This window comes from Heliangelus exortis, chromosome 8, assembly GCF_036169615.1.
Source record: "Heliangelus exortis chromosome 8, bHelExo1.hap1, whole genome shotgun sequence".
NCBI classification, from domain to species: domain Eukaryota; kingdom Metazoa; phylum Chordata; class Aves; order Apodiformes; family Trochilidae; genus Heliangelus; species Heliangelus exortis.
In genome coordinates this window covers 919,174-938,061 of record NC_092429.1, presented here as the reverse complement: position 1 = coordinate 938,061, position 18,888 = coordinate 919,174, and the positions used below count along the sequence as shown (strand labels likewise).

The window sequence follows — 18,888 nt, the reverse complement described above, 5'->3', positions numbered from 1 at the left end:
AAGGGAAGAAGCTGAGAATATCTGTGCCAGACAATACCTTGCAAATCAAATGCTCTTGTCTGCTCAAGTCATCCTTCCTGCCAGGGAGCTTCTGCAGTGACAGTTCAGAGTGTCAGATGTTCCAGTCGTGGTTGGGAACATGGGAATTCTCAATGAGTTTCTCCATTTCCAAGCTTTTCTGGTTGTGTTATCATTAGTAAAAGGAAGAATGTGTGCACCTTGCAATTTAATGAGCTCTCCAGTTGGCCTCTGCTCCACCAGGCACGTTTTGTATGGAGAAGGTAAACAGGCCTGAATTTTGCCTTTACTGAGATTCTTTTGTATCTAGGTTGAAATAAATTGTAGTGGATACAAAGGTTGTGTTAAAGAAAAGCTGTAACCAAACCTGGCAGAGCTCTTGGCTACATTCCATGCACCTCTCTCACTAATCACTGAATGACTCACTCTGGCTTTTCAGAAATACAGCAATTAGAGGAAAGTTCTGAGAATTCCATGTTGGGAACAGCTATTTCTGGTTTCATCTGGCATAAATTTGGATGGCTGGAATACCTCATTTTAATTAAGAAACTGGAATAAGGGGAAGTCAGACAAAGAGTGAAGATCTAGTCCCACAGCTGTGATTCCTGTAAAGACAAGGAGCCAGGTTTGTAGCAGAAGTAAAACTGGTGTCAGATCAACCAAAACATTTGGAGAAAAAAACCAGTCAATCTCCTGGGCATCTTCCCCCTTCATCAGTGGACAGGATGATGACAAATTCAGGAAGAAATAACTGCTGGCCTTTTAACCTTTCTGTTAATTAAAGCACTGGAGACAAAAATCTAGGACATGTGGAGCAAAGAAGGGGCAACAGAGACAGGGAGCTGTGGCATTTGTAATAGGTCACAGAATTTTTATTCTGGGTGGAATGAGCAGTGCAGGGCAGCATTCCTTCAGGAATCTGTATAGCCAGCCTCATGTTTTCAGAGATGCACTAGGTATTTATTCAGAATATTTTTATGTATGTGTGTAATATGTATGCAATGTGTATATATTTATATACAACTATATATTTAATATACATTACCTATCTATTCCTGTTTGTAAGTGTTATTTGCATTACTAAAGGTCAAGTTTTCTAAACATAAATGAAAAGTGAAAGATAAATGTCCTTACAAGAGCTGTGTGACTGCAACAGGCTGGGATGACTCTGCTGAGTTTGGGTCATCTTTCCTCACTACTGATGTGTATGAGAGAAGCTGCCAAGTGCATCAGTAGGGATGTGCCCTGGGGGCAATCTCTGCTCCCCTTCCCTTTGCTCTCACAGCAGCATTTCCTTACCTGCTGTCTGTCTTTGTGTGTTAAATCATAAACTTCATGGCTTGGTTCTTCAGCTAAGTATGAACTGCCTGGATCACTGTCTGTTTGAAGCATTTGGAATGCTTCCTCTTGACAAAAAGTAAGAGTGATGATGTGGGGAAACTGAGTGGTCTCTGAAACTGCCTTACTGGGTAGGATCAGTGTCCCTGGGAGTTCCTCCAATCCTCTTACTGGAGGCTTCTCCCAGGGAAAGCTGCAACAAAGGTTTTCTCTTCAGAGCCTGATGTCTGTACTAGTGTGAGGCTGTAAAACCTTCAAAGGTTTTAGGCTTCTGATTTTGATTATCTAGCCCGTGTATAGCATCTAAAAAGTGTGTTTACAATTTCAGTTTATCTTTGTTAGAAGAATTTGACTGCAGCTGTAATGAGTTGGAGTCCTTGCCTTCTACCATTGGTTACCTTCATAACCTGAGGACGTTGGCTGTGGATGAGAATTTCCTTCCTGAACTGCCCAGAGAAGTGAGCAGCTGATTCTCTTTTTAAATGACCCACTGAACCATTTTGTGGTAGGCCCAAGATTTCATCCCTACTCAGATAAAATACCTGTTAAAGCAAATGTTTCAGCATGATGTGGAAGACCAAGTCTTTCTTCACATAGCAGCAGAACCAGTAAATCACTAAATTCACCTCAAAGTGAGAGCATCCCCCAGAAGAGTGGGGGGAGCAACCCCGGGCATTTCCCTGCTGCTCAGTTAAAGTGAAAACACAATCTGGCTGCCTCCTGACATCAAGAGTTAGTGATAATACTAAACTTTGACAGAGAAGGCTTCTGAGCATCTTTGTTTTTTCCATTCCTGTAGATTGGAAGCTGTAAAAATGTGACAGTGATGTCTCTGCGCTCCAACAAGCTGGAATTTCTCCCTGATGAAATTGGTCAGATGCAGAAGCTGAGAGTCTTAAATCTGAGTGATAACAGGTACAGTGCACAGAATTTTGCTATCCTATTATAAAAATGTATTTTAAAAAAAAAATTAAACTTTAAGTCTTTATCAAAACACATTTACATAAAATATTTTAAAATATTGAAATTCTATTTAGAATTACTTTATTTTAACTATAAGGGAAAAAAATAAAACAACCTCAATTTGTTTTTTAATCTTTATGGTTTGGCCTTTATTCCACTGACATCCAAAGAAAAATTTGAATGGGGCCAATTTTGGGGTCTCAGTGTGTTTTCACAGGTGAAAACCTGGTTACTTCTTTTATCTCCTGCTGTTTCCATGCTGAAATATGATACTGGCTTTACTTTTGTATGTAATTTTGAAATATTTAATGATTCCAAAATTGTAGCAGATCTGTAGGAAATCCCTGAATACCAGCACACTAGCATATGATCCTGCCTCCACTGAAATCAAAAGAAAATTTTCTATTTCCTTCAGCAGAGCAAAGGTTTTGGTGAAAAAAAGCAGATTCTTCTGTTCTTATGTACACTGTTGTTCCTCTGAGAAACAGAATGCTTAAAATGAGCCTTTCTTGTTACTTACCTGTGCTGCCCTAGGCATCAGAACAGACTCACTTTTCCTTGAAATGTGTAGATCCATGTGTTCCAGGAATATGGTAGTGTTCAGCATAACCACTGAAATGCAGGCTTGCTCTCTGGTATGTGTACTGTTTGTGTAGCATCCATGCTCACTAAAAATTAGGGGAAGGACAACTTTGTGTCTGATTTACTGCCAGCAGTTTCATTGCTGAAATTAAGGTTGACCCTAATATATAAAACTAAGTTATCTATAAATCCCTATTGTGTATTTGTAAGAATTACCTGTTCCATTCTGTTAGATGACTCTTTGCATTGTGTAACACACCTTCTGCATGGGCCAGCAGTCAAACTTGGTGGAGTCTGGGATCTGGACAGTTTCAACACAGACTCAAATCTTGGGTCTCTTGGTTTGGGGACTGACACTGCACTTCAGGCCACACTTGTCACCCCCTCAGGTTCTCCAGAGGCTTGGATCACTCTGCCAGATTTTCAAACTTTTTTTTTCCATGTCTGCTCTGGCAGGTATGCAGTTCCTCATGCCTCTTTCCATGGTACTTTCTTTGCAGAGGGGACAGACTCTGTCACCATGACTCCAGCTTCTCTATCCCATGCCACACTCTCTAATACTCTGTACTTCTCAGCTGCAGTGAGGAGTCCTCTCTCCTTTTATCTTTACAGATATCTTGATCTTTTCAGCCCTGTGACAGGCTCTTCCTCCCTGGGAAATGCAGTATTTGGTTTTCTCTGCACAATAGAAGGCAAGGAGGGGTTGAATCCTGCCTTGCCATCAGGTGGTATCTAATGAGGGCTGGTGGGCATCTGGGGAGAGCTCGGCTGCCTTCATCACCCTCTGCACTCAGGGAAGATTTGATTCCAGATATTTTCAGTGCGTCCACCTGGAGAGTCATCCTTGCCTTTGCAGCATAACCCAGTGCCTCAAGAACCAGTGCAGCACTTGATAAAGTGGTTGTGCAGTTACTGCTTGCATGAAAGACACCAAGACCTCCACCACAGAGTGAGGCTTTGGGGGTGTCTGCTTGGATTCAGTCACTGTAGGAATGCAGATGGGATTCATTCAAAGCAAAAAAGATGTCTTACCAGTAACCGGTGTTCTTCACACTGTGTAGTCCACATACACATCTGTCTCCCATCTGCTTCTCCTCTCTCCTCAGAGTCCTTCCAGGTCTGAGTCCTGTGATTGAGAGGTAGAATTGTTAGAATGTACATTTGGGCTACACTTCTCAAAGAGCATCGGTTACTGGTAAGTAACCTTTCTTTTAGTTTTAGATTGTTCTGAAAGAGGAGCCAAGAGAATCACCATCTTTTTCTGTATTTGCACTGCTTCTGTCCTGGGGTGAGAGCTCAGTTACTGCTCTGAATCTCACCCACAGAAGTTGATTGAAAAAAGGCCCTAAAATTACATGATGGAGTCAAAAAGCTGGCAGTTCCCTGGTGTACCTGTTCAGTTATTTAATCATACCACACTTCTCATTGCCAAAGAGGTAATTACTTTTGGCCACATCTATCTACACGTGGTTCTGTGACCAGAATGCTGGTGAGTTACTGTGAGTCACATTCTTTTAAACCCTCACACTTAGGAAACACAGTTATTATTCATTTGCTGAGAGCTGCCTGGGAGAACTGTCACAAACAGCAGCTGGGCTTGCCTGACTGCCTGGCACTGCTCCTGCTTGCCAGTAACCTACAGCAGGTTTTGACAGTAATTTTTCATGGTTGGGTTATTTTTTGAAAATTCTTTTTGAATGCCACCAAACTATAACGTGTGCATCAATAAGTCTATCCCCTAGGTGTCTGGCAAGCTCCTTGTACATTGTGTTACTCAAAGTAGTAATCAGTGAGAACTCTTCCTCTACTCTGAGCTTGGTTAGTTCGACCATAACGAAGCCACAGTTTAGTACCTGGTACAAATACAGAGTGGTTATTTTACATAACTATGAGAAAAACTGTTGCTATCAAGAGAGAACAGTTAAAATGAGGTCTGCTAGTGGGCTTACAATAAAAGCAAAGACTGCCTTACCCCAGAAGACCCCTCAAATACTGACATTTGGTAGTTTTCATATTTAAACAGTATCAATTACATTTTCTTTGCTTTTCTTGAGTTCCATGGATAAATATGCTTTAGCTTGCTCCTAAAGTATTAGCCTTTAAGAACTTCACACATTATGCAAAAGATGTGATCTAGGATCAATAATGGAAGGAATTATTCCCAAGTGCTCATTCCAGACTGGTGTGGTGCTGATGTGCAGCTCCTTGAGGGCTCCCAAGTCCTGCAGCACAAGGGTGTCATGATGAGGGGTATCAGCTCAGGAGGTCTGCTGGGTTGGGTTGGGTTGGGTTGGGTTGGGTTTGGTTTTATTCACCTGAGGAACTGCAGGGGAGATTTCTTCTGTTTTTCTCTTAAGAGAACATTTTCTCCCTGAAAATTAAGCCCTATAAAAAGAGCATATGCATTTCAGGTTCTTCCAAACTATTACTGCAGAGAGCTTTTTTCCTGAAAAATCAATTAGTGCCTCAGGGTGTACATTAAAAGCAAAATTTTTGTTATTAACTTTTTAACTTTTACATTTACCAATGACATCCAAGATTGTACCTGTATAATAACCTAATTAAAAGGAATGCAGGTAATCTCTATAGCACCTGGAGATTTCCTGCATTTGCCCATCACGTTTTCAGCTCTTGTTACAAATGAGTTTAAGAGATTGCAGAGTGAAGTTACTGGTGAATGAAAATTTGCACAGGAGTGAAGCTGTTGCTTGGGAAAAAACCATAGGGAGAGCTGAGGTTGTTCTGAAGAGCTGGAGATGGTGTTTTCCCACAGACTGGGTGTCTCTGGCTGCCCTCAGGAATGCTGCAGGCTCTGGGTGCAGCTGCTCTGCAATGGTCAAACAGCTCCTTCCACCAGAGAGTTGCAAAGGAGATTTATTCAGGCTGGGTCAAATCCCATCCATAGTGAGAACAAGTGCAAAGTTTGCCTTTTAATTGAAAGTGAATTAAATTTGGGCATCTTCATAATTAACAATCTATGCACCAATGGATGCTTAATCTAGTTTTCTGAATATATTTTCCCTTAGATTTATAAAAACAATTACACATGTAATTTTCCAAACTGTCTAGTGACAAGTTTCAGCATCTAAGCATAAAAGAAAAGCTCTTTGTTGAACAGCACAGCCATGAACTTTGCATTTCTTTGTGCCAGTACCTGAGTGCAGTCACATCTTGGATCAAGCAGGGCAGATTAATCACTTTTCTCAATTACTGCTGAGCAGTTTGCTCTTCAGAGGAGGCCAAACCCTTTACTGAGGAAGATGTGAGGTAGAGCAGAGTTCTGCTGATTTATACCAAATAGGATCTGGCCTATTGTAGCCAGAAAATACTCAACCTACCCCCACTTGTAACTAATATTTAAGATCCTTTGTAGCTCTAGTATACCCTTATTTTGACTGATGAAGGTAGAAAAACAGTATCTGCAAGAGCTTTCCTGTTCACAGTCTGGGAGAAAAGGCCTTTTCCTCTGCTCTCTTTGTTAGATCACATTTAGCTTTTGTCTTTGTAGACAGTCCCCTGGCTGTCCATTTCTTCCTCCAGCTCCTTAACCTCCTGGAGCTCAAAGCTGGGAGAACAGCAGTAGGTGGTTGTTCAGAAAAGCAAAAGAATTATGGGAAAACCATGAAGTTTCCCCAAGCATCTGGTCATCATTTCCAGTGCACTTCCATCTATAATTAACATGCTAATTCTTTGAGTGTTTCATTCAATTTTGTCTTCTAGGTTTACCAGGAATATTTCTATTATGTTAATCTTTTTGCTAACATTTGTGCAAGAATGAATTTTCAATAATAAAAACCTGAATGTCCAATAAAAAGGTTTCTGTTACCAACTCTGAAAACTCTTAGGTCTTTCCTGTAAGACTCCCTGGGACCAAGACTTTTCTGTGTTAGAAGCTGTAACTTTGGTTACACTGCTGACAAGAGAAAATATTATCTCCTCAGAAAATATCATCTCCTTTAGGAGATGATGTGAGTAGTTTTAGATTCCAAATTACTCTTAATGTGGAATGGCCTTGCTAAAATATTCTATTTTAGTAAAAAGTAAGAGCAGATAAAGAGGTGGAATCACAGCAATTTCAGTATGATCAAGATAAACATGCTACACAAGAATTTTCAAAAGAAACTATTGTAAAAATGAAGGATTCATGTTGTTCCAATATTCTCATTTACAGGCTGAAGAATTTACCATTCACTTTTACTAAACTCAAAGAACTTGCAGCTTTGTGGCTTTCTGACAACCAGGTAATGACTTTCAATATTTTTATTTTATTTAGTAGCAAAGGGTCTTAGTGAGGGCTATAAATGAAACCTAGAATTTAATACATGACTGTAGAAGAATTTTAGAAGTCTTTGTTCCCTGTCCAGCTTTATGCTTTCATGTCAAGGTACAGATCCTTCTGGGTGTCATTTATGAACTTGGAAAGAGCACCTCTGGAGGGTTTATTACTTGCACCCAGCCAGCCTTACAAAAGTAAAGCTCAGCAGGCAGGGCCCAGCCCTGCTCCTAGCCCAGGTGTCCAGAGGAAAGAAATTCCTGCTGGCTCCAGGAGAGTTCTGCTGGCACGTGCTCCTGGCACTGCTCCTCAGATGTGCTTTTACCTTTACAGCTGAGCAAAAAGTTTTCAAGCTGAAGGGAGGGGAGGTTGGAGGGATAATAGAAGATGATGAATTTTCGGGTGTTAAGGTGGGATTCTCACCTGTTTCACAGGGTCTAATTTCCATTAAACATAAAACATTTCATGGCTTCTCAGCCCAGACACAGAACACACACTCTCCTTTTGCATATAGAGTCTTTTTGCAGCATTTTGAGTTTCCTACAGTGTAGCACAGAGTATGTTCTAGTCTATGAACTGTGGCAGTCACCCCTCGATGCTACACCAGAGCCAAGCAGGAACAGGAAATAATCAAAATTTTATCTAATCTTGTATTGTGTGTTTATCAAATGTAAGCTCCTGTCTCAGGGACCAGGGATGCCCCCAGCTAACAGTTCTGTTTTGCCTTTCCTGTGCAGTCCAAGGCTCTCATCCCACTGCAAACTGAGGCTCACCCAGAAACGAAGCAGAGGGTCCTGACCAACTACATGTTTCCCCAGCAGCCCCGCAGTGATGAAGGTAAAATGCAGAGGCAGGAGCAGAGCTGGCTCAGACAGAGGAGGAAAGAATGGGGAGGGAGAGGAAAGCTTTCAGAGGGTCCTTGTGTCTCTTGTGACACGTAGAGCCAGGAGTGCACACACACCAGGCTGTACTTTGTCACACCCAAAGGGATCCTGGTTGCAAATCAATCATGCTCAGGCTGTCAGATTTACATTTCCTTAAACACTTGTTTTCTTTTCAGAAGAATGGCCTTGTATAAATAATCTGAACCTGGGGACTGGGTGCAGGGGACAGAAATCCCAAGATATGCCTTGCTGCCCTGTGGACAGGCTGCTGGCCAGAGCCAGCTCCACCTGCAGAGACACTGGACCCACCTGAGAGGCTGGGGTGGGCCAGCTCCTCCACATGGGGAGCTGAGAGCCTGGCAGAGCCCAGGGATTGGCTTCTCTTCTCTTCTCTTCTCTTCTCTTCTCTTCTCTTCTCTTCTCTTCTCTTCTCTTCTCTTCTCTTCTCTTCTCTTCTCTTCTCTTCTCTTCTCTTCTCTTCTCTTCTCTTCCTCTTTCTCTTTCTCTTTCTCTTTCTCTTTCTCTTTCTCTTTCTCTTTCTCTTTCTCTTTCTCTTTCTCTTTCTCTTTCTCTTTCTCTTTCTCTTTCTCTTTCTCTTTCTCTTTCTCTTTCTCTTTCTCTTTCTCTTTCTCTTTCTCTTTCTCTTTCTCTTTCTCTTTCTCTTTCTCTTTCTCTTTCTCTTCTCTTCTCTTCTCTTCTCTTTTCTGCAGTCAGAGTTTCTTTGCATGCTGCCCTCTGCTCCAGATCAGCCCCAAACCCTCCTGCTTTCCATCACTCTCATTTCAGGTTTAATATTACACTCTGTGAGATCTTACAGTTTCCCAGCTAATTCTTTTTAGATAATTTCCAATCTTCTGCTGGGTGCACTGATTACTTGTTCTTGTCTATTGCTGTTTGCAATTTAACTGCAGATTTCCAGTCAGACAGTGACAGTTTTAACCCCACTCTCTGGGAGGAGCAGAGACAGCAGCGTATGACTGTTGCCTTTGAGTTTGAAGACAAAAAGGAGGAGGAGGAAAATGCAGGGAAAGTTAAGGTAAGTTTTATTTGATTTATTCTGGTATTTACCTATTATGGACAGGGTCCAGTTTGATATCTTGAACTGCTTTTGTGTTCTAAGCACCCAAAAAGTACTCATCACCATGTTTGAGGGGCAGCAGTTGAGGAAGAATAGAATAATTCTTCTCTCTGAAGCACTCATTGCCAATTCCTGCTTTTGATTTTCTTGTCTAAAGAGCAAAACTTTGATTTGCTAAATCAGTTCAGGCCCATAGCCCTCATGTCAGGGTCCTACAGATGTTATGTCACAAAGACAAAATTAACACATAAAATTAGAGTTCATGTTGACCCTCCTAGTCCTTTAGGAATCTGCAGATCCCAGAAAGGATTCCATATTCCTCTCACAGTTGGAGTCAACAAGAGCTCTGCAACTTCATGGAGTCACACAGGAATGTGCAGTGGAGAAGGTATTTCTCATCAATTTTGTAACCTAGCAAAAATGAAGATCAAAATAGGAATATTCTGTTCTGTTTACCTGAAATTAATATAATTCCAGAGCTTTCAACTGAAATCTTGCCAGGCTGTGCAAGGAAATTATTTCCTCCTGCAGGTGTGTGTGGGTGTTCCTGTTCCTGCACAAAAACCTTTTTGCCCAAGGCATGAAGAGATGAGTTCGAATCCAGTTGGATAGAAATGCTTATTTCCATCCTTCTGGTATATCCATGCTCATTCCCAGGAATGCCAGTTCCCCTCTGTAAGGAGTGACCACAGAGGTGCTGCAGAGCTCCCTGGCTGCCCCATTCCCCCACGTTAACCAGGAGCTGATTGCTGGCACCTTTTGAGAGCTCAGTCAGTGTCACTCCATCCACAGGTTGCAGGAGGTCATAGGGATGGTTTAAAATGTACATTTTACCAGTTTCACCAGAGCTTTTTGGGATGAATTTGAAGGTTAACTTCAATTATCAACAGGCTGCAGATGTTGGTAGTGCTTTATCAAAGCAGACATAGCTTTCACTCTTTTATCTCTCACAGTTAACTTTAGTTATCTTTAACTCTGTGTTAAAACAGATTTGGTTAATTGAAATTGCTCAGTAACTTCTGTCAGGAATTTGGAACTTCAAAAAACTCACTTCCCAGGGTCATGCTGCTCTTGATGTAGCATTAAACATGCAAGGATGGTATCAACAGGGAGTGCAGCTTCCCTCTGTGAGGAGAACTCTGCAGCAGGGATGAAACTGCCTGCATGGCAGTGGGATCACCTGCCACACTGCCAGGATTTCCACTGCTTAATATGAACACTCCAGCAATACCAAGCTCTTGCTGAAACCCCTCTCTGCGAGTTGTCTCTCATCAAAGGCTTTCAGTTAATTTTCCCTTACTCTTACTTCCTGAGGATTTGCTCTGTGACTCAACTTGGAGCTGGTTTTGGCTGCAGACCTTGCACTGAAATCCTGGTCTGAATTTTATGAAAAAGCAACTGCCTAATTAGGCCCCATCCCGATACGATTTCTTTCAACCGAAAAGCAACCAGAGCTCTAGTGATGTTTTAATTTTCTTTCCTCTGTTCAAATCCTTTATTAACATATGACATCATAGTGAAACATTTCAATGTTTTGTGTTAAAAGTCATGTCAGAATCTATTATCTGTATTGTTTCTTTGATTGTGCTTTGGAATCGTATGCAAGTATTTCATCTAATTTTATTTTCTAAAACGATCACGCTTTTGCTTTTAAAATATTCCTGTCAATAGACCATATTCATTTGAAGCCAAAATTACAATTTCCTACTCATCAGGGACACCTCCCCCAGCCCAGGGTGCTCCAAGCCCCATCCAACCTTCAGCACTGCCAGGGATGGGGCAGCCACAGCTTCTGGGGGCAACCTGGGCACCCAGGGGCTCAGCACCCTCACAGCACAGAATTTCTCCCTCCCTTCTCCCCTCTTGCAGCTGGAAACCCTTCCCCCTCATCCCATCCCTCCAGGCCCTTGTCCAAAGCCCCTCCCCAGCTTTCCTGGAGCCCCTTCAGGCACTGGAAGGTGCTCTAAGGTCTCTCCACAGCCTTCTTACAATTGGGAACAGTTATCCTGACGTGCACAGCTTGCACTGGGAATGGTAATTTTACTCCATTGAAGGATTTTACTCCATTTCCACCCCAAACTGAGGCCCAAAGCAAGTGGCAGGCTCAGCCAGCACCTTCTGCATTTGAGGTGACTCCAGGTGGTGGCTTGGGTGCAGCCTCACTGCTCACAGGACCCTGGGAACACCAAGTTTGGTGCTGAAGCCCCAGAGATAGGTGGAGCTGGGCCAGGTTTGCAGCAGGAGGGACGGGCTGAAGGGCCACACACCTCAGCTTGCTCAGCATCTCTTCTCCCAGTGTGGAGTGGTGCTCAGCAGAGACAAAGGGGCTGTGACCCAGCAGGGAGGTGTGAGGAGAGGTCAGCAGTGTGTGTGTCATCTTCCCTGCTTGGGTCATTCCTGCCATGGTCACTTGCTGCACCCCTCCTCAGAGCAATTTGCTGCCAGTGTGGTGTCCTGGCAGGTGACAGAAGGTGCTGTCACCCATCAGTCTTCTCAGATGCTTTTCCCCTTTCACTCAACCCTCAGATTTTGTAGAATTGCCTTCAAACTAGGATTGCTTTGGGCTTGGGAAACACAATGTCTCTCTTCTTAGTGTTAAAAATTATAGACTTAAAATGTGGAGTTTTCTAGGTCTGTCAGTCAGTTAAAGTACCACTCAGTGTGACTTAGGATGAGTCTTCTGTAGTGTTTTGAGTCTGTTTTCCTGTATTTTCTGTGTAAGAGTAAGAAACACTTGAGTGCATGTGTGTACATTATACATCTAGAAGAGCAAATAGCTCCCAGTTGCTCAGATTCTGTTCTCAGCTGCCAGAGATAATTCAGATTAATTCAGTGCACAGAACATAGCTAAATTAATTCTGCATTTACACTATTTTTGTTTTGTAAAAGTGTGATTGAATATGCCGGTACTCTCAACACAACATAGAATTGAAATGCAATACTCTCACAGCCAAGCCCACCCAGTGTTTGCTGTCACTGAAATTCCATTATGGGTTGACACAGAGTAACTGAGAGCAAACTTCAGCCCCAAAGCCCAGGCTACCTGTGACACGTTGCCTCTAGGAGGTTACCTACAGATGTCAGGAGTTTGCACTTAGCCATAGTACTGTACCATGGTTTTAGTTTGCATGCTGTTTTCATTTTGTATTTGTGCTTTAATTCTTTTTATGAATGTTCAGGTTGAAATAAATCTAAAACGTTACCCCACTCCATACCCAGAGGATTTAAAGAATATGGTAAAATCAGTTCAAAATCTGGTGGGCAAAACAAGCCATGGAGTACGGCCTGAGAACTCAGCACCAACTGCCAACAGTGAACAAACTGTGCAAGACAAGTATGAGCACAAGTGGCCCATGGCACCCAAGGAGATTTCAGTGGAGGTAATGTACAAGGATCCTTCTTCCTCTCCAGAGTTCCAGCTGGGGTTTTAACATAACTCCATCAAATGATATTCTGCCCCTGCCGTGAACCTTGTACCTAAGAGTTTCTGGTTTCATTCCATAAAGTTAATTTAGTTTTATGTCTTGTTTCTGTTTTCCCTGATACTACTGATTTTATCAGACTGAATTTTTGGTTTTAAATGTACCTAGGTCTGAATTTTGGTATTGGTACATACAAGCACTCCCCTAAACTTTAATTATCAGAGAGACCTGCATATTAGCAGGAGAATGGACCTGCTCACAATTTACAACTCAGACTTAAGTAAGTGTATTTCTGCAACAAATATGTTAATGACTAATCAGTTTTGTTCTGTCTGACCTACTCTGCTGTTAGATTCTGCTGCTTCTATTCACACTCCATGTAGTAGACAGCCAATTAACCTTGTCAGAAGTCAATGAAGTCAGCAGGAGTGCTTCTGTGCAGGGAACTTCAGATCAGGCACCCCCTGAACAGCAGCTTGCAGGGAGCTGCAGAATCTGCAGAATCTGTCCCTGTTCCCAGAAGTGGGTCAGTGTGCATTGTAACAGAGGCTTCTATTTGAGCAGGAATACAGTCACTGAAAGGTAAATTCCTAAATGCTGCAGTTTTGTGCAGCTGTTGCAAGCAGCTGAAGCTTGGTCTCCAAAGTCAGCTACTCATTAAGGTTCACACTAATGACTTGCTTTGTGCAGGCACTGCTTATTAATAAGGGAAATCTCTTACCTGGCAGTATGTGCTGACAGGTTACCAGCTTGGACACCTCTACACAAATATCTGAAGATCTTCATGAAGTCCTAATGTTCTACAGAAATACAAGAGGGAAAAAAGTATCACGTTATCTTTTCAGTCCTTTCTTATTTAAACATTGTGATCAGTTCCTTGTCCTTGAAATATCCCTGTCTCTGGCTAGTCATGGATACATCCATTTTTTCTCCTTCAGTTTTCCTTAACACAGACTGAGCTGTTCTTACATACTCAGCAGTCACTGTAGCTGCTCTGTTAATACTGTTTGGTTGTTTTTTAAACAGTTTAACATTTTCATTTTCTTAAAAAACAAACTATCAAAGTTTTCTCTTAAGATAGCTACAGAAGACTTGAATCAAATCTCGGCAGAGTTGTGATCAGTACTTCAAACTAATACATTCAACTGAAATCATTCATGTATTTATCTAAATCTGGAATCTCAAGTTCCACCTTTATTCTTTTTTCCCTGGTAAATTTTTCTTCCTGTGTCAGTCTGGCCTTTGAACCAAATTTTGCAGTGTGCCATGAGCATTGGCACGTTCTGCTGTACTTGCTGAGTATGTACAATAACTTGTGCATCCTCTGGCTTTTGAACTTGAATATTCTTAACAGTTTTCTGCAGGTTTTATTTATCCCTGGTTTAACATGCACATGCTGTCTGTCTGAAATTCACATCTATGTTGTCTGATGAAGACAGGAGGTTTCTGGTCTTGTGGCTGGGTCTGGTGACCCAGGCAACAGAAATAGGTGGCTGCACTGGTTCAGTTGCTCTTCAACTAAATGTGGAGATGTCAAATGAAAATGTTAATGTCCTGGAGCCCCAGCTGAGAGTCCTGGGAGAGTGCAGAGCCCCTTGAAGCTGCCCCTATGGAGCTGCAAGGGAAGAGTGAGTGGCAGCAACACCATAAAACACTGCAGTTCCTCTGGAATGCTGTGTGACCACGTGCTGTGCTCTAACAGAGAAAAAATGAAGACAAATTTCATTCTGATCTCTCGTTCTTTGATAAAAATGCATTCCCTTTTTGCAGCAGCAAAGTAATCACATCTGTTTTTTCTGTGAATGTACATCAAGTGTTAATTGCTCACAAAAAGCATTCCAGAGAGATCACTGAATTGCTGAAGACCCTGCAAGTAATTCCTGAAGTGCAATCAAATAATGTGATTGCAATTTCCTCATTAATTCTCTACCCCAAGCAAGTGATGGGAGTGCATGACTACTTACATCACATTGATGAAGAAGCAGTTTTCATCTTCTTTTATTGTAACAGTGAAGAGGGTGGAACTTTCCCAGGTTTCTCTTTCCATAGTACTGAGTCCAGACCAGTAACAAAACTGTCAGGTCAGCTGAAGAAAAGCAAAGTGTTCTTGTCACTCAGGGAAATACAGGCACTGGGAAGATTCTCTGCAGGGTGGTGTTTACATTTTCCTCTCTTTGGCTTCCTTCATGAAGATAAAGGTGTGGGAAACTGCAGGAAAAGTGTGGATGATTTTGTGGATAGCAGTAGCATGGTTTCAATTATAGCACGTTAAATAGAACATAATAAAGTTCCATTTGCTTTTTAGATAATTAGAAGACATGTCAAGCCCCAAGTTAAAATAGAGTTTGAAAATGAGGTGTGTTCTGATACAGATTTCAAGTGAAGACAGTTTCTAATAACAAGGTAATTCAGTTTCAGGTGCAATGCTCACTTTTTCATCCTCAGAGGCCAGATAGGCTGCTTTCTTTTCTGACCTCTTCTGGGTTTCTTTACAATTAATCTGGACATGTCTCTTCACAAAACTGTTTCTAAATAATTAGAGGGAGCATCTGAAATCAGTAACAAGCTACGTTTCACATTCCCTATATCATCCTCTGCCTTCAGAGATAAAAAACAACTGATTTCTTAATTAATCATCAATTGAAATAAACCTCTTCATTGCCCTAAATCATTCTGAAAGATGGGTTGGTTTTGGACAGATCAAGCCTGGGATAACTGAGTGTGCCGCACAGCCTTTCCCTGAGAAAAATGAGAAGTGCCACAGATCAGCAATTAAGATCTTCAAACTTAAATTCTTGATGTGTATGGATTGACAAATTAATGGGAAATACTTCTATATAACTCTTGGCTTTGGGTTTAAAAAAGTCTTTTTAAGTCCAGCCATCCTCTGTGCTAGTACCTAGCAGGCTTGTTAATACTGTGTAAAAAGGAGAGATGGTTATTCTTTGAGTGGCCAGGAGCAGCAGGAATATCCCCCACTCTGCTGTCTTCTGGGATAATCCCTTTTTTTGGGAGCCTCGTGGTGTGTTGGTGGATTAGTGACTGAATTTTATTGAGCTTACCCAGCCCTGTCTGACCCTCAGATAGAGCCCCCCCTTCATGGGCCCACCTGCCCTGCTCTCTTCAGAGGCTTTATATTCCTTGCAAGGAGGCTCTAAGAGTTATTTTTAAAATTCCATCTCTCCAAATTATAATTTAATGTTCTTGTGTTGTCAGCATGAATAATTGGTGATATTTCTCTTTCCCAGTTCTTTTAATGGGTTTTACCACATATTTTCATCTCTCTGTATTTTTCTGTCCTCTACCAGAATCTTTCTCTGGTTAGTCCTGACAAGTATCTTCTGACACAACACCACTGCATTTATTTTTTTCCCTTGGTTCTTGCAGTTGGTCCTATGAAAAATTACTCTCTTAGAATTGAATGGAACATGACTTAGGTTTTTGTACAATATATTTCACTTTGATGACATACCCACAAATGCCAGAGTAGTTCTTTCAAAAGTATATTGATTTTTGTTTGAATAGATGCTAAAAAGAATATATATATATATATATATATATATAACATTTAAAAGTTTATAAAATTTTGCACCTGAAATAATAACCTGTGTTGATCATTATGTCAGAAATGGACCTGCTGGTTCTTTCTACCTTACAGCAAGTAGTTTTGTCTTAAGCTTACAACTTCTGGAAGTTTCATGGCACAATATTGGGATTCTAGGTTCAAGATACAGTAAATACAGAAATCCAAAAGAGTCCCCTCTCTGATACAGACAACACTTGTAAATCTACTCTGGAAATCCCAGGCAAGAAGGAGGAAGAAGAGCACACAAAAAGCTCAGAGGTACAACCAAAAGCTTAACATGCACCATGCTGCAAAGGTGGAGAGTTTCACACTCTGCGAATGCTCTGCACTCTTTTTATTTCTCAGCAAATAGTTTTACCTGAGTTTGTTACACTGCACAAGAAAATGTTTGTGCTGCACTGGAAAACTGCTGTTGCACTTTGAGCTGTATGTAAGTCACTGCTGTATGTACATCACACAACAAGGGATCTCTGCATGTGAAAGCAGTTTCAGGTCTTGAATGCACCACTCCACCTGACTCAGGATGTAGCTGTGTCTCCTTAGATGACAGCACTGAGGGGGTTAATCCAACAGGCTGTGAAGACACCTGTTCTGTGCTCTTTTGGTGTGGTACTACCTCCAGGATGCAGAAGGATTACCATATCTGTTATGTAAATTTAATTATATTCTTCAAGGATACATTACATGGCAAATGCTTCTGCAAATCTGTTTCCACTGTTAGTACAAAAAGTACTTCATGGAGAGTAAACCACTGAAAGCTTTCTCCTTATGAGCAAAAGCAAGTCAATTTTACAGATATTGTAGCATTTTACATTTTAATAATGTGGTTTGGTTTTAGTACTCCCTTTCAATTGTTTCTCTAAATATTGCATCTCTTCCCTTTATTGGCTTCACTCTGCAAAGTCACTGGAGTACCTTAACAGCAAATATCAGGGTACAGAGGGCCTCATAGTGTCTCCATTAGTGTAAGTTCCCTCCTCTGTATATTTCTCCTAACCATTTCCTTCCTCATTTCTACTACTAATTATTGATTTTCTCCTACTATCTCTCCAAAATGTCCTCCTTTTTACTAGAGGGTGAGATCACAGCTCACCCTCTCACTCCCAAGCCAAGGCATGTTTCCTGTAGCCCACTCCACGAGGGTGGCACTGGCAGGACTTGGCAGTGGTGCTGTGCCCACCTCCACCAGTTCCCTCAGCCCATGCACCCACCAGGGGGGTTTCCCATTTTCCTCATCCTTCTAGCTGCCTCTCCTTGGGTCCCCTCCTGAGGGCAGGGTCATGTTCCTCCAGGAAGTGTCACACTCCCCAGGACACCTCCCTCCAGCTCAGCATCTTTCTCATTTCTGAACTTTCTTCCAGGGATAAGAAACTCCATGGATTCCCTCTTTGGGTCTTCATTCCCTTCTGGTTATCCTATGAGCCCGATGTAAATGTTCTAATTTAAAATACCTTTTTCAAAGACTACACCTCACTTCCTTTCCACTTCATGAGAAGTTTACAGAGTTTGAAACATTTTAATTTAGTAAAAACCTCTTCAGAGACAAAGTAATTCTAATTAAATATAGCTGTAGAGACAGCTGAATCTACAGAATGACCTGTGCAATGAATAAATGAATGGGGAATACTTGATCTTGAAATAAGTAGTTGTTTATGCTGAATTGTTACTTATTTCTACTGGCAGCTTGCATATTTGTGACCTTTACTGCATCAAAAATGTTTACAAGGCCTTGATGTAACTCACAAGTTCCATCTGTTTTGTCCATATTTTCAGAATGAACACATCACTGTAATTTTTACATTTGTTTATGCAGGACTAATCAGAATTCAGCTGACAAATCAGCATGATTAGAGAAAACCCGTGCAGTGGGGTTTGGGTGTGTGGTCACATTCATGAAGAGAAGGCTGTGAAATGTTTGTTCATTGCAGTTTGGAGGGGATTCTGTTTCCTATGTTTACTCTTACCTTATCTTCCTCAGGATGCCTATGGACATCCTGCCAGTGAGATGAGGATAGGGGAACTTCGTCCTTCCATGCCAGAGACTCCGTTGTACCCACCCAAACTTGTTCTTCTGGGTAAAGAGAAGAAAGGTACAGACTTAACTTCCAGCTTTTTAGATGAAAGCATTTGTAATGTATACTGATAGACCATTACTTAAGGTGTTGTACAGTTCACTCTGATTTTAAAACATATTACATGCATATTTCTGCACATCTGTGTAGGTGTATATCCATAGTATCCATTTAAAAATGTCTTTCTCTGGAATTTTCAAATATCAGCTCCTAAAAACATTTGCTGTGTTTTGTTTCAGAGTCAACAGATGAGTCAGAAGCAGATAAGATCCACTGTCTGAATAACAGCGTTTCCTCAGGCACTTACTCAGACTATTCCCCTTCCCAGGCTTCCTCAGGGTCCTCCAACACCCACGTTAAAATGGGCTCCTTGCAGACAACGGCTAAAGAAGCAGTGAATAACTCTTTGTGGGGGAACAGGTGTGATCATCTTTCTTAATAGTGCTTCTTAACACTTTTTTTAATTAGAGAAGAGTAGGTTTAGATTGAATGAGTAGGTTTAGATTGAATGTTAGGAAAAAGTTGACCATGTGGGTAGTGTAAAAATGGAAGAGGTTTCCCAGGGAGGGGGTTGAGGCCTCATCCCTGGAGATGCTCAAGGTGAGGCTTGAGGAGGCTCTGAGCACCCTGATCTGGGTGAGGTGTCCCTGATACTGCAGGGCTGGGACTGGG

The 18,888-nt window shown here is 41.6% G+C and overlaps 1 protein-coding gene and 1 long non-coding RNA gene across 11 annotated transcripts in view; one reads left to right on the top strand and one right to left on the bottom strand.

Annotated features, from left to right (window-relative positions):
• Positions 1–18,888, top strand: part of LRRC7 (leucine rich repeat containing 7) — a 143,070-nt gene that overhangs the window by 103,105 nt on the left and 21,077 nt on the right. For 6 of the 10 annotated variants that reach the window (XM_071749851.1, XM_071749854.1, XM_071749849.1 and 3 more), the window contains exons 11-19: positions 1,685–1,814; positions 2,156–2,271; positions 7,073–7,142; positions 7,912–8,011; positions 8,970–9,094; positions 12,316–12,516; positions 16,280–16,402; positions 18,123–18,234; positions 18,456–18,636. In XM_071749851.1, coding sequence (XP_071605952.1) covers positions 1,685–1,814; positions 2,156–2,271; positions 7,073–7,142; positions 7,912–8,011; positions 8,970–9,094; positions 12,316–12,516; positions 16,280–16,402; positions 18,123–18,234; positions 18,456–18,636 — 1,158 coding nt within the window. Of the gene's footprint in view, positions 1–1,684; positions 1,815–2,155; positions 2,272–4,007; positions 4,097–7,072; positions 7,143–7,911; positions 8,012–8,969; positions 9,095–12,315; positions 12,517–16,279; positions 16,403–18,122; positions 18,235–18,455; positions 18,637–18,888 lie in introns of those variants that run through there. The other 4 variants (XM_071749853.1, XM_071749850.1, XR_011726985.1 and 1 more) reach the window with 3 other exon arrangements.
• LOC139798808 (uncharacterized) overlaps positions 1–18,888 on the bottom strand; it is a 43,139-nt gene that overhangs the window by 4,811 nt on the left and 19,440 nt on the right. Inside the window, exons 5-8 of the long non-coding RNA XR_011726986.1 lie at positions 18,109–18,215; positions 14,523–14,644; positions 13,280–13,358; positions 3,934–4,027 (exon numbers count right to left, since the gene is read on the bottom strand). This is a non-coding gene — a long non-coding RNA (uncharacterized lncRNA). The remainder of the gene's footprint in view (positions 1–3,933; positions 4,028–13,279; positions 13,359–14,522; positions 14,645–18,108; positions 18,216–18,888) is intronic.